The following is a 15,784-nucleotide window of genomic DNA, read 5'->3' as shown; positions in this document are numbered from 1 at the left end:
ATGTCTAATAAATGACTGGAAAATTTGACTCAGAATGACCTATTCCTGTTTGGAGAACAGTGTTCTGCATATTTTATGGCTTTTTATTATGTAGTGAAAGCCCCATACAAGCACAGATTGACGGAGTCACAAAGCGGTCAGGGAGGTAAATAGAGGCTATTATTAATTATCTTTTATGCAAGTATGCAGAGTCAAGATGCCTCTACCTTTTATTTGAATCAGATAATTACACTGATTTAACAGTAAAGGAAATTATAACATTAAGCTGGATTATATTAGGAATTTTTTTTTCCATGAAAGGGTTGTCAAGTATTGGCACAGGCTGCACAGGGAAGCAGTGGAGTCACCATCCCTGGATGTATTTAAAAGACCTGTAGATGTGATGCTTAGAGACATGGTTTGGTGGTGGATTTAGCAGTGTTAGGTTTACAGGTGGACTTGATGATTTTAGAGTTCTTTTCCAACTTAAATGATTATGTGATTACTTGCAGTAAAGCCAATGACAAGAGCTTCAACTGACCTAATATGTAAAGCACTTTTTTTTAGGAGAATGTGGGAACATCTGCTTAGCTTTCTTATTGTGCTTTATTATTCTGCAGTGGAGGATAAGCTTCATAGGAAAGTATGTATGTAAATACCAAGTGAAAGCACTGTCTAAGTGCTCCTGGAATTTTGCACCACAAGTGCTATATAGAACTGCAGCTTCTGAATTTTATCAGTTTATGTCATTTATGTAATTCTAAGCCTTTGTATTTTCTGGGGGTAAGATGACTGTATTTATTGTGTCACAAGTCCTCTTGACAATTTTTCTTTCATCTACACAGCAAAAACATAAGAAAAACCAATGTTCTTCCTCCCTGTAACATAAAGCGCTTTGATTCTTTAACTTGTTACTAGGTTATTTTCCAGTTGAATTAAAAAACCAAACACTTAACAACCAACAACCATTAAACTGTTCCTTCACTTCAGGAAATAAATGTGGTCGCCTCAGCTTGGTAACGAGGTAATTTGATAACATTCATATTCTGCGTTGCAGCAGCCATGTCTGTTTGATAGCTGCAAGATTGGTAGCAAAGAGAGTAAAGAAACTGGTGACAGATAAATAATCCTACACTCCTGTAAGGGGCTATGTCTGATGATCCACAACAAAGCCTTTCACAAGCTGTGAAGCAGAATGCAATCAATGATTAGACCTTGATTACAAGCCTTAGTCTTACATCTATATTTACCCAGGAGGAACTGCATTGTGGGAGCATATGTGGCATTCACAATAGAGTATAAAGATGCATTCTTCTAACACTGCCATTAGGATTTGACCTATATCCTGGGTTGCCAGGCAAGCTAGTATAATCTTCCTGGTGTGATGATGCAAATCATATAAAATTATAATTAATAACAAAATAAAGACTTTCCCCTTGGGGGCACACATAATTGCCATATGGTTATTAAGAGTAATTGCTCACAGAAAGATGTATTTTTCCACTCATTTAAATTCTTGAGTGAGAGAAGAGTGAATTCAAAAATGCTACTTCAATTGCCTTTTAAACTGTGATGGGAATTCTCAGACCTGAGACATATTCAGAAAAACAAGAACCTCCATGAGACACGTCCTATTTTCAGCAGTGCTGACATCCCATAAATCACACAGGGATCAATAAGCAATGTAACAGCTCAGCAAATTTGACTATTTTTATAGAAGGAATAAGTGTGGATTGGATTTAACAGTTTAACTAGAGGCAATTGCATTTGAAAAATTTTGTCCACCTCTTTGGAAAATTCATATCAAATGGGAACAGAGTACAGACAAATTTAGGATCACTAGACTGCTAGTCATCAGCTGATCTATTTGGAATCATTATGTTCAGATCACACAACATAATATCAGAGCTTCTGAAGGCAAGACGAAGGCTGAACCACTTATGCAGCTGGGGAGATAAAGTGTTCAGGTCAACCAGGTGGCCTCACTGAAAGCATCTAGTTTAAGACAGGTTTGGGGTTTTTCTGGTGTTATTTAACCTGGTGAAAACCTACGGTTCTTGTATCAGCACTTTCAGTTGTCACAATGACATGTTTTCACTTTACTTAAGGTTATATTATTTCTCTTCAAGACAAGTATCTTTCTTGCATGTTAAGTAAAAACTAGTGATGTATGTGTATTTGCCATAACTTGTATTTTTCATTTTAAAAAGGCAAAAAACAATATATGTTTTTTCTTAACAATTCAAGCCTTGACAGTGAACCTGAGCTCCTGAGTTACTGTGTTCTCCTGTTTATTGCTCTGTTCTATATTTGCACTGCTTGGAAATGAAGAAAAGGAATGAGATGCAAAATTCCTGCCAGTTCAGGATTAAGGCACGGGAAGCTGTTTTTCCTATGGCTTTTTAGAGAATGATGAAATTCTGGATGGTATTAATTTAAATGTCAATGAGTTCAGAGCCGTGACACAGAGAAAAGAATAATACTCAGAATACTATTCTGAACACAGATCGGCACCAGCAATTCCAGGAAAAACATGAGTTAGAGTAAATGGTAAATACATCCACATGCTGTTCATTCTTTTGAGAGAGTTATGGGGGATCTTGCACTACATTTTGACACTGCAGTGCTGTGACCTTCTTCACAATTAATCAGCTAATAACAAAATGCGTAAAAATGCGCTTCAGGATGGCAAATGCCACTCTGCAATTGCCAAGTATGTGTGAGGAGCAGCACTAATTCATTAAGGAGCTTTGTACTGGGACTAAGATTTTTAAGTTCTTTGTAAGCATTCTGTGAAGAGCTTTCATGAGCATTTTGTACCAGCCAGATAGCCTGCACTTACTGCCTTCTCTACAGTCAATGTAAGAACATGAGAGCAACAGGATAATGTCCCAGATAGGTATTACTCAAAATAGAGCACAGATATGAAACACAGGTTACCCCCTCTTTGTGGTTTCAGGCGGTGTTTTCTCCTGACGTGAGTTTTTGAAAATTTGAATCAGAGCTTGAACAAATAGCTAAGAAAAAAGGTCACTGACTTCAGAAATTCTAAAACCAAATGAGATATTGAAACCATTCTGAAGAAGGCATGTTGAGGAAGGCAGGTTAAGGGACTCGATAGAGAACATCCAATAATACATTTATCTGTCAGCCTAAAGATCATGAAAAATTTTCTCAACGTTCTTATGAAGAGTCAGTGGTAGCTCTGGAGCTCCCAATGCAAGAGTATTAATATAAAGTTTCATAAAATGGCCTTCCCTCAATTGCTTTTTATACTAACTAAAATCTCACTAGACGTGTTTGCACTTTAATAAGCTTAACTCCCTAGGGCACTGTGAAAATGGAAATAGGCTTATAAACAACTTAGGTAGTTTTAAGAACTTTGTTTTTTATCTGAAGTCCTTTTTGTCCATTGAATATCAGTATGCAAACAAAATAATATTGATCTAATTTAATTATAAAATTACCAGACTCCTGATGGTGATGCTGCAGGTAAAGAGGTTCTAATTTAAAGGCACCTGTTAAATCTGATCTTTTTTTCACCCTGTATAAAAAAAGAAAGACATTAAATTGAGACATTTAAGAATTGGTATTTAAGGGATTAAATTTTGTTGAGAAGTGAAGGCAAATAGAATGCGTTTAAATTGGCGTGTTTCCTGAGCACAGCCTGTGCCATTTTCAGTGCTTTTTTCACAGCCATATCAGTACTGTACTTACAAGTAGTTAAGTGTAAGGCTCAGCAGGAACGGGCAGGATGACTGCACGATTGCATATTTAAAAACAGACAAGAAACAGACAGAAAGGATCTTTTTTTGGTGATAGACACTCGCACCAGAATGTGAGACTAGCTGAAGCAATGTTAATGTTTGCAGTCAACAAAAGTTGTCTTGAAATTACTGCAATACAAAGCTGTGTAGAAAGAGCTGTGGCTTCTTAGACATCATGCACAGCCATGACGAGGCTTTATGGGTGCTGGCCGCTGCCTCTCCATGCTGCAGTGGTGGCAGCAGCAGCCGCCAGTAAGGATGAGCGACCTGGTCTAGACTCAGGCTTCCCTCTTGTACCACCCCGCCCTTAGCTAAATTCAGTATACGATGGCTGAGAGACATACTACAGCACAATATAGAACTGAGAAGCATACCTTGTTATTGCCAGCTAGTGGGTGGTGTAACTGGTCTGAGTTTCAAAAGCCAATGCGTCCCATTTAAAAAGAATAAGCTACATTTTGCCAGTGGGTAATAACAAGATTTAGCTGGTTTCTGCTTCACTCTTTGTGTAAGATTGACTCACCTCTATAAACGATGGCGTTTATAGAGGCAGAAAAAGAAGAAACTAGAAATCAAAAAGGAAGAGATAGCTATATAATTATATTAGGGCTATAAATATTTCTCAAAGTGAGGAATAATTATGTCAACATGGGGACACTCTAAATGACAGAAGTCCAGACCTTTTATTATTTTCTGCACATCCATTTTTTAATGGGTTTTAATGTTAAAAAGAATAAGTAAAAAAACTGATTTCCAACATTTTAGTGTGTGTCTATAATTGCACAGGCCGGTACATACTCCCAGTCTCATTTACATCTAAACTATGCTCAGAAAACACCTTATTCACCTTATTCAAACAAACCAAAATGAGAGACCTTCTCTCATTTTAATTGTCAGGAGAACATCAAGGTTAACAAAGTTTTTGCCTTCAGGTGTGGAAAGTACATTACTGAAGATAAAGTAAGATTATGCACATGAAAAATAGTAAAAGACATTCAGAATACTCTCAATAGAAATAATTAATAATCTCTTTGTGTGCTGAAGATGTCCTGTGGACAGAAGGAAGAAACTCTTATCTGAAAGCAGATAGATATTGTGAACAAACCCTAAGTTGTTCTACTGTAGTTTATTTGATATATGCTATTACTTTGATATATTTGTGGTTCAGGTGTTCATTTTATACACAACTAACCCGAGTTACAAGCAATATCAATAGTTGTCTTGTGAGACCTTCACTCCTTCTCCTGTAATATGATGTGCTAAACAATGGAACACGTAACTATTGTGCAGTAACATCTGGTCACTAAGTCACTATCAAAATGCTGTCATCCGGCGCTTCCTCAGTGGTGTTACTGCTTTTCTAAAAGATAGGGTCTGTTCCATCTAGGGACTTCACAGATCTTAATCTGGCAACCATGAAATAGTGTTTAAAAGGATTACTAAAATAAATCCAAAGCCTGAACATCAATGTATATGAACCACTTGAGTTGCTCCTCTATACCATGTCTAGATTTTACCCTATATATTTAAATTCCTTCGCAGTATGTGCTTGTGTGATCTGGTAATGGATAGAAGTGGTGTTCTTAACTTTCTTTGCAAATACTGCTTATTGACTGAAAGATCCTGAATATGTATTTCAAAAATGTCACTGCTAAATTAGGTATTTTATGTTATGCTTTTAGACCTACGAAGACCTAGCTTGGGAGCCACAGATTTACGTTCAAAGTACTTATAATACAAAAGGCACAATAAAAATCCTGGTGAATAAAGAAATGAAGATTTGTGAAAAGTGACTTTCTTGGACTGCATATCTGCAGCTTTTAACAGCCTCACTCTTTTCTGTCTATTTTAACTGATAGACACAACAACCAAAAAAGTGACTTCATACTATAAACCAGCAGGAATATTTCACTTCCATCTGTAGATAAGCATTTCCTATAAACACCTTCCTTTCAAATACAACAACCTTCCCAACCAAAAGTTAACAGTTAAACCTTGAAAAGAGTAATCATAAAAACAAAAATTGTGAGATTTTGCAAGATTATTATCTTTACTTTCTCTGAAAGAAGATACTTCTCCCTTTTTTATAATATTCCAGAACATGAGTTAAACAAAGCAGGCAAAACTGGCAGTTTCTGGACAGAGTCTCTAAAGACCCCAGTGTTTGAATATGGAAAACATACCTGTCTAGGAGTGGCTGTACTAAACTCCTCCTTATAAGAAATTGACTGCTCTTTAGTGTATATCCAGAAGTCTAAGAATATTTTACAAAAGTTTTATAATTAAATTGTCTCCAAATCCTAAATGACATCAGTGTTACATATTGCATTGAGTAGTTAAATAATTACATTACAGATCTAAGGGCTAGATCATCTTAATCAACTTGCAGGGAAAAGAAACGGGAGTGTTTATTGGAGAAAGTGCTGAGGAGCCTGGATGATTTACAAGTCTGACCTTCAATGGGACTTGGTTTAATTTGGTTCTGAAATGGTTCACTCTTATTGAACACCTTCTGTATTATTACAATATCATAGTTAAAATCTTCCATGGATCCTAAGAGGAGTATGTAACCGTCACCGTTATTTTTTCCCACCATCTTTCATCATCCTTTACTATTACATTTCAAATGAGCATTTGTCCTTTCAGGCACTGTTACCGTTGATAAGAGAGGTGAATTTTGGACAGGCTTCATAGAAGTAGTTGGATGATGGATTTGGCTTCAAGTCAAAGAGCTTAACTTTAAATAAGTGTTTCACTCTTTATTAAGTGAATAGAACCCATACACTAATGCCTTGCTGAACTGAGGGCTGAATGGCTATAGTTGTGAAGATTTTGCCTTGAGTAAGAAGACATGTTACAAAGTCTCATGAGATTCCTTGTAATGGAAGCTTCCTACCTATGAAAACATGCATTTTATGAAATGGTTTATCTAAAAAAAAAGCGAGAAGTAAAATGTAAAAAGATCCTTTTGTCTGTCTTAAGTCTGAGATCTGCTAGGAAGGAGCTAAAATCTCCTGAGAAAGAAACATAAACTGACAGACAATGTGCTTCTGCATATTTTGTTTTCCTGAAGAACCAGGTAAAACAGTTCTAACATAGTTCCACAGGGTTTTCAGAGAAAGCAGAATTAATGAGAAATTAACTGTTAGGGACTAGCCTCTGGCCTCTAACTGTCCTACAAACATTACAGATAATTCGTTTTCTCATTGCTGAGTGGCTACTTTGTTAACAATGTCTGGGAGTGATGAGGAAAAGATTAGACAAACTAGAAAAGGAGTTCCACCATCTTCTCATTTCCATATAGAGAGACAGACGGAGGGTTCTGAGGTACTTATAAACTGGAGTCTTGGGTTAATCTCTGCCACTACTGATGTATCAGAATCAAAATGTAAGCCATTAACTAAAAAAAGCCATAATGGCTTGGAATATTTGGAATGCCTACATCAGGAGAACTATGAAAGTAAAAATATAATGTGTTATTTAAATAATATATATACCTGTGCAAAAGTTAACTTTGCTGAGGATTTAAAAAAAGCCAAAGGTTAACCACAAACAACTGAATGATCACTGTCTCACATTTATTCTAGTTTTGAATATGGTGATCTTTTTTCTGGATGATGTTTTAAAGTCTTACTTTTAACACTCAGGTTTTCCTTTTCATTTTTGCAAGTTTTTTTCTGTTAAATAAATGTTTTCATTTATTTTGGTACATAGTCTTCATTCACTAAATAGCTGTTCTGCTAATAGTTATCATTAGTCATGATGCTGGTAAACACTAGGTTCTGGATTCCAGTTTGGGACACAATAGCATCATCTATTATAAGATGTTGTTATTATTATCTCTATTATTATTGCTGTGACGCTTTGCTTTATTTCCAAGTATGTCTACTGTTTCCTACTTTGTCATCATTTTATATCAAACTGCAATCTGTGTTGTCATCTAGGGGAACTGAAAATCAGTAAAAAAATTGAATAGTCTTTTTTGAAAACAATTGCTTTTCATCAGCCATATATGAAGAATTTTTTGAAATGCTTTTGAAAGAATCAAGACTCAAACACAAAGAAATATAATGGAAAAGAAGGGAAAGCTCTGTTCAACACACTGTTAATTACATAAATATCCTTAAATGAAGTTTTTTCATTTATGTTTTTAACAGTCCCAAAAAAGAGCAGTTATGAATCTATGGACTTCTCCGGACTTTTCTCTCTCTGGAAAATAATGCAGAGCTCAGGCTTATTTCCAAATTTTACTTCTTTGAAACTTGATTAAATGAAAAAGTGCATTTTGTAAATAATTTACGACAGTTAAAGCTATCCATAACTCCTTATTTCAATATTATTTTTGTCTTTTGCAATGTTTTCTTTTGCTGTAATACTTACCACATAGCAGAGCAGTCAAAATTCACCAAAAGCCATTTGTGAGGATTAAAGTTAAATGAATCTGCAAACTGAAAATGGATAAATAAAAACCCAAAATTATAAAAGAGAAAAAGATCCACGTGCTAATGATGCAACATTGTCAAATTGTTTGAGTACACCTTAACTACAGATGAATTGATGAACTGGGGCTTTATAGATAATGTTCATGCTGATGTCACTTCGCTTGATAACTATGGTAGTTAAATCTTCATTTGTTTGGGGCCTGGAATTCAGGTTAGGTGTGCAGCTAGGCTATAGTTATTATCAACACTTTGAGCATTAGCTAACAGTTATACTTTTTAGATAAATATGTTATGGAAAAGTACAAATCTCATGGTAAACTAAAGAAAAATGTGGGTACTCAGGAACATCCATTGCGGTTCATATCCCAATTTCCAATAACAATTAATTAAGCTTTCTGTTTCAAAGAACAATAAGTATATATACACAAAATTCATACATGGAGACAAATGACATATTTAGTTCAGAATCTGCATATCACATTCACTTGTAAAATTACAGCTGACCAGGAAATTATTTTTTTTTACTGCCAGCTTATTTTCTTTTAGTAGAAGCCATTATTTTCATCTAAGTCAAAATTAAAACCAGCACAGAACAAGCATTGACAATACACATATATAAGTCACGTAACACACCCATTTTTCTTGATATAGGGTTAGGTGTGGCATCAGAGAAGACTTGGGTAGGTAAGATGGACATCATATGGGAAAGGCATCATCCATGTTTTGCATGTTAACAAAGACAGAAGCTAACAGCCTTAAAAGAGAGTGACGTGGGTCTCGCAGCACCAGGGTAGCACTTTTCTGTTCTCATTTGCTTCTCATAAACTTTCCTATCACTTGTAAAAAATTAACAGGTTCTCTCCTAAGAGATTATTTATCTGTCTGTCTATCTATCTACCCATCTATCTATCTCCCTGTACTATATAAGGTAGGAAACCTGTTCATGGTTGTTAAATATTTACTCTGATGACAAAAGCCAGCCCAGACAAGGGATGCTGTTTCATTTCCTTCAGGAACCAATAAGAATAATTTAAAAAATATTCCCCCACAGGAAATTACAACAAGCTTCATTTGCTGATAAAAAAAGAGACAGAAAGATATATTTTGTTTGGGGGGGTGGAGTGGTGGGGTTATCCCTCCTTTTCTTCATTAGTCACTACCTATCATTGCTGTGTTTAAACTTCTGGCTTTACCAAACAGTAATATTTTCTCCGCTGATGTGGAAGACAAGGACTTATCTGACTGTCTGAGGGGAGCAGCAGGAAATTGAAGTATTCTTATCTAAGCAACTGAATGCCAAGTAGCTGAGCGAGGAGGGGGTGGAAGGAACAGGACTGCTGTTTGGGGAATATTTCATTTAGCTCTCTTGATTATTAAACCCTGTTTGTTTGAGATATAGCTGCCAGCTGTATCCTGTGCTACTTTTGGTTTGTAAGCAAAAAATCAGAAATAATGTGCTCATTAATTTGTTGGATTTATTTTCTTTTTGTGTGTGTGCAATGTAGAATTAGGGTGTTATAAACCTGGCTTTTTGGATATTTGGGGAAAAGTTCCTTTTTTCTATTTTGTAAGACACTTTATTGAATCACAACCACTTGCTATTCCCAGTGACAAAATATTATTTTTTGTCACATAATATACAAAATATTACCGCATATTATGGTAACTTGCATACTCCCAGAATAAACCAGTAAAAATTATATAAACTTAAGTAATGTAATAGAATATACAGGGATTTATAGTGCAAACTGAAGTGCGGTGTACTCAGAGATTCTAGAAAAGCCATTAATGTTAAATGCATAAGAAAAACACCAATTTTATGAAGGATTAAGGTCTTAACAGGCTGCTAGAAAAGAAACATTTCATTCACCTCCACTCCGTTTAAAAGATGCCTGAATTCAGGGCAGATGAATGCACTCCCAGCATAAGCTGCGTCAACATGCATCCAGATATTTTCCTTATTACCTAAAAAACAAAAACAGAGTAATTGAAAGGGAAATAAATTAAACAGCAGATTAAAAAACCCTATTAATTTGCATGAAAATGAGTGCCTAGGAGATCTTTCTTTGATGTTATTATTTTCCCAATTTAAAATTAAATTAAGAGATTAAATGCTTCTACCATCTGGGTTTGTGTTAATACGTAAAGATACATACACATTTTCTTCCTCCCCACTTCTAGTAGAACAGAGTCCTTGCATGTCCGGGTTTATCTTATTAATATTAAGTAAGAAAAAAGTGTTAAATTGTTTTAATTTAAGAACCATCACAAAATAAATTTTAAAAATAAGTATCTAGAGATGTGTTTATCATTTATATGATAATAAAACTTTTCACTTTAGCAGCAAAAGCTAGTTTCAGCTGTGCTCTCCACTTCTAACGCATGAGTCATAAACAAACATCTCTACAGTATTTTTAACATATATGATGCATGTGCATACACATGCTTTTGAACTATGTGTGACAAACTTTATTTCAAGGACTGAGAAACTTACGCAAGAGGAAGCATTAAAAGGTTAAGAAGTGATAGTTTCAATTATTCACTGAGTGGTTTCTGCAGAAATATTTTAGCATATGAGCCTCTTATTCTCTGTAATTTGATATTCACACTCTGCTATAGATCACCTGTATAAATGCACTCAGTGACAATTCTGGTCTATGAGTTGATGACTGAAGCCCACATAAAATCTTTACACTGGTCACCAAGTAATTCTGATGGATATTTCCACATACAGATGCATATCCATTCAGCTCTGCAACTGGGCACCAAGTTCATACCAGAATTTGCATTCTTGTGAACTACATTTTCTTTTTGCATAAATGTCGAGAAAAAGCTAATAAAATATTACTTATAACATCCATGACTTAAGTTTATTTGAAAACGTGTTGAAAGTTCAACTGATTACTTATTTTTAAATATACTTGCTAGAGATGTTGCCTTTATTTCTTAGGACTATGTATATATGTATATATGTATATATTTATATATGTATATATTTATATATGTATATATGTATGTATGTATGTATGTATATATGTTTGTGTATATTAAGAAGAAAATTCACCTGCACGCAGAAAAGCTAGCATGAGACTTATAATTTGAGTAGTACATATTCCTGCTGGTCTTTGCTACACAAGCAAGATATCATTGAGAGAAATTAGTGAAATACACATGATTAGTTGCAATATCTGAACTATTTTATTTGGTTAGTTCCATAGGAATAACCTGAACAGCAGAATAATCTCTAGCTGCTGAAGCAGACTACATCTTTTAGAAAGGAGGATAGGGAGCAACTGAGTCTGTGGGGCTTGTGCTGAAGGGCAGGAAACATTACAGAGCAAGTCAGCACCACACAAACCCCAAATGTTTTAGGCCCCACCTGAATAAATTAACAGAACATCAAATCTAGCTGTGTTTCTATGAGGTTGCTTCCAATTTCTCATAGCTAGAAATTTCCTATTCTATAGTGCCTTTCTGTTGCTTTTTCATCAACCAGCAAGTGTGTGCTTTTGACCAAGGCTTACTGCAGATCAGAGACCAGCTCACCATGACACAGAAATACTTAGGAAAAGTCCATCACTTGTTCACTGTATTAACCACCCCAGTACTTCTGTTTTCTTGCAAAAGGAAGGAAATCAGGGAAGGGAGAGGAAGGATTGAGGAGAATACATGTGGATTTTTGGTGCATGTTTCCCTGCTTTTTATAGTCATTAAACCCAGTCAGAATCAAAACACTTGGTGCAGAGGAAAATTAGAGCTCGGCTTTTCGCTTCACCTCTGCTCTAGATGCTCTTGCAAGTAGAAGGGATTGAAGAAAAATGTTATAAACTGAAGTACTTACAGTACTTTTTAACTGACAGTGTTCCAAAACATATATCCTGAATAAAACCCTTGAGCCAATGTCCTCTGTACTCTCTTAATGGTTTGAGAATGCAAGCTGGCTGCTTGACTTAATATTAGAAAGAAAGCTGTAACTGAAGGTCACATCTGTAAGTAGCCTTATTGAATTTGGACACTGACACTGCACAATAACTGGGAAATGACTCAGCGTGGCTTCAACTTGTTTCTGCAGTTTTAGAAAGTAGCAGGAAAGACTTACAAATAGGACCCAGTTCTAACAGTTTGTCAAAGGAGCAGCAAGGTGTGGTTCCAAGTGTTGCGCAGAACTGCAGAGCCAAAAACATAAAGGCAAAAAAAAGATTGTGTTACAGCAAAGAAAATTATCAAACAAAAAAAGTGTCTGCAATGGCATCAATAAACAAAGAGAGTAGAAGCTATAGGGCAAAATAAATTGATTTTAGCTAGTACCTATCCTTCAGTGGAACTTCTGAGAATTTCATTTTCTTTCAGACCTCCCATAAACGTCCATTGAGAGAGATGCATAAAATCAAATATTAATAGAAAATTGATGGATAAGTAATCTAATATAGTCACAGTATTATATTAATGCTATATTTCATACATTTTCTATTTTCCACATGCTTATTGTGTGGCCCAATACTAACCTCACATATACAATTAGCATCAAAATTCTTTGCAGTTTATGGTACAAAATTGAGCTCTGAACTTGAGCAACTTAAAGAGGCCGGAATTCCTGTTTGTAGAATGGATCATAAAATATAACTGCCTTAATGAAAGAGTCACAGCTCTGTAACAGAGACTTGTAATTGACTAGTGCTCAGTGGATCTGCAGACTGGGACTTGTTCACTAGCAGCATATGTTCACTATTAGGTTTGGAAGATTTTTTCGCACAGATTTTTTCTCCCAAATTCATCCGAAAATACTGGAATCATTCTTGCTTCATTCTGTTAATGTCTCATTTAATGTATCCTGCCGCATGACCAGTTGCCCAAAAGCAGAGGCAATATATCTGTTGAAGTTTCACAGTGGAAAGACAATATAACTAGGTGAAAATTAACTATGGTGAGTTATTTGGAATATGCAGGTAGAATTGTAACTCCATAAAACCAACTATCAAGTGCATATAAACTGATATTATTTTAGTTTTCATTGCTACCTTTAAGCTTTAAACACTTTGTCTTATTTTTGTAACCACTAATAAAGGCTGTGTATGCTTCTTGCCTTGTACTGGATTTCTGTATAATAAGAGAAACTTTATAGTTTAAATAAGCAAATAAATCACACCAGTTTTTAGTTAGAGTATCAATTTACAAAAGCATTGGGTAATTTATCCAAGATAACACATAAATTATAATACATCCTGGAGATTACTGTAAATGTGTCAAATCCAGAATGCTGGGGGTTTATTTTTGTACTTCTGGCTACCTTTTCTGCCAAATATACTGTCAATGCAGTATCTTTTGTTTTCACTGTTTTTCCCTTTATATCTACAACTAGCCACATCTTTCTGGTGGGTGGGTGTCTGCACATCCCTCAATGAATTCATGGCAAGACCTGTAGGAAGTCAAGGGAACACCTAGATGATACTTGCCCACCCACTAGACCTTTCAGGAAACAAACATACAGTCATAAAAAAATATAGATACAATTATGCATTAAAACTCCATACAGTGGATTTTTATCTCGCAGCTCCATAACGAGTAGGTATGCAGGGCATTTGGGTTCACTGCTTTCTCTTTTAGCAGGAGTGCTACCATCAGGAAATGTTTCCAGGTGTTCCTTCCCTGTGTTGGACTTACGTGGCTCATTCAAGCACTACCTTCTATTTCTTAAGCATCTGCTTTGTTTGTCCAGCACAGTGGGTCTTCCTGCTACACCAGAGAATGTCCTCATTGAAGATCAGCATGCATTGTTGTCATTGCTGCCTTACTTGTGGAGTTGCTGCAGGATGGGGACATGTTGCAGGTGCCCAGGCAAGAGGTGCAGCTGGTGGCTTGAGTGTGGGGGAAGGTGAATTTTTGGCCTTTTCTGTTACAGTCATCATGATGTGAGTAAACACCTCAGTAGCAAAGGATTTTGCTCATGTTTCGATTAATGATGTGGCCTTATCTCCTTTCAGCTTTTAGTTTCTCTAGCACAAGCCTTCCACTTCTGATAAAAATAATTTCATGTTATTATGCCAGTAGCAAATTGTTTGCCAAAATCCTGTAATCTGTTTTCGCCTAATATCAACTTTCACTTGCCACTTGTATGCTATTCTTCTAGCTTGGACGTTAGCATGCTGTCACCCCTGCATTTCACTGATATATTATTAATTGTAGGCATTCCCATTGCTCAGAAGTTGCCAGCTTTTTCAGGAGGGTCTTTTTTCCTTCTTTTTTTTTTTTTTAATAAAGTGACACACATTTGTACTATTTGTGCTACTTCTGCTCTAATTAAACAGCAAGCTTGATAGCTGCCAGGGTTTCACCCTTTTATTTTTACCCTTGAATACTCATCCTCTTTCATAAGTTATCACTTAGTTTTAAGCTAGAGATTCACTTCTACCAGCTGTTGGATTTGGAGACTGTTATAAGTAATCTACAGTGACATCTTGAATCAGGTTCTGTACACATATCAGTACTAAGAGTTAGTTTTCCCTCCAGGGCTTCTCTGACTACTTCCTCCAATAACAAGTTTTTTATGTTTTGCTTTTTCACATTTCCCATCAAGGTTTTTTTTTTCCTTCTTTTCATTCTGTGAAATAAAGTGGCAACAGCACACTAGGAAGTCCTGACATCTTGGAAAAAATAATCGGATTATGACACAATGAGTTGGATTAATGTGATGGGATTTTAATCTTCAAATTCCAGGTTTTTGGAGAATTCATGCAAAGTTAGAGATAGTTATTTTACTACTTATTAAACTAGATTTTTCAAAATTTCTAGGAAATCTCACGCTAACATAAACAACCAGTGAAAAGGCCAGGTGGATATGTATTCAAAAGCCAGAAATTTAAAATAATACAACCCAGGAATATTGAACTAATACAATGGTCTGTCACTGGAGAGGTAAAATCTCTCTTTTAAGTACAGTTTTGAACATTTCTGCATTTATAATATGCCATATACCTTAGAGATATTTAAAACTGCTGTAGGGAGCTGAATTTTTCTGTTTAATTGAAAGTATACACGTAGTACTCAATTCATAAAAAATTATGTACAGACCTAGAGGAAATCCTGTCCTGCCTTTTTATAGGGCAGACCTGATTAAATGTAGTCATGTAAAACTCTGAAAACATTTTATCCCTTGTAGAACACGTGTTCCCTCAATTTCACCATTACAGCAATATTAATAACTATAACCATGTTTCATGACACCAATATATAGTATTGGGTATGGGAAAAGTTATTAAAATAAGAAATGGGCAATTCAGCATTTTTTCCATATCAAGCTAGTGCGCACCTGAGTTTGAAATGAATACAGTTCTGAACATGAGAAGCACATTGAATATATGGTTAATAAAATTTTGCTGCTAATACATTTTTTCCTCAAAATAATCTAATCTTTATCTATACTGATCTTTCCCATATTCCTCAGACACATGAGAAGAACAGAATAATTACAATGCATTGAGGTACATTTATGACTTCACTGGAAGTTTAATCATTCTTTGAGGCAGATTGCTTTTAACAGATTACTGGATTTTTTTAATTTTTTTTTTAATAAGGAATAAGTTTGCTCCCCTTTTTTTG

At 35.4% G+C, this 15,784-nt stretch overlaps 1 protein-coding gene across 3 annotated transcripts in view; it reads right to left on the bottom strand.

Annotated features, from left to right (window-relative positions):
• The window catches only part of DDC (dopa decarboxylase), a 74,121-nt gene that overhangs the window by 17,284 nt on the left and 41,053 nt on the right, over positions 1 to 15,784 (bottom strand). For all 3 annotated transcript variants that reach the window (XM_054058580.1, XM_054058579.1, XM_054058577.1), the window contains 4 exons: positions 12,288 to 12,354; positions 10,059 to 10,153; positions 8,127 to 8,194; positions 3,447 to 3,523 (listed from right to left, as the gene is read on the bottom strand). In XM_054058580.1, coding sequence (XP_053914555.1) covers positions 3,447 to 3,523; positions 8,127 to 8,194; positions 10,059 to 10,153; positions 12,288 to 12,354 — 307 coding nt within the window. The remainder of the gene's footprint in view (positions 1 to 3,446; positions 3,524 to 8,126; positions 8,195 to 10,058; positions 10,154 to 12,287; positions 12,355 to 15,784) is intronic.

This window comes from Cuculus canorus, chromosome 2, assembly GCF_017976375.1.
Source record: "Cuculus canorus isolate bCucCan1 chromosome 2, bCucCan1.pri, whole genome shotgun sequence".
Lineage (NCBI taxonomy): Eukaryota > Metazoa > Chordata > Aves > Cuculiformes > Cuculidae > Cuculus > Cuculus canorus.
The sequence above is the reverse complement of the archived record's forward strand: the minus strand, read 5'-3'. Positions and strand labels throughout refer to the sequence as shown.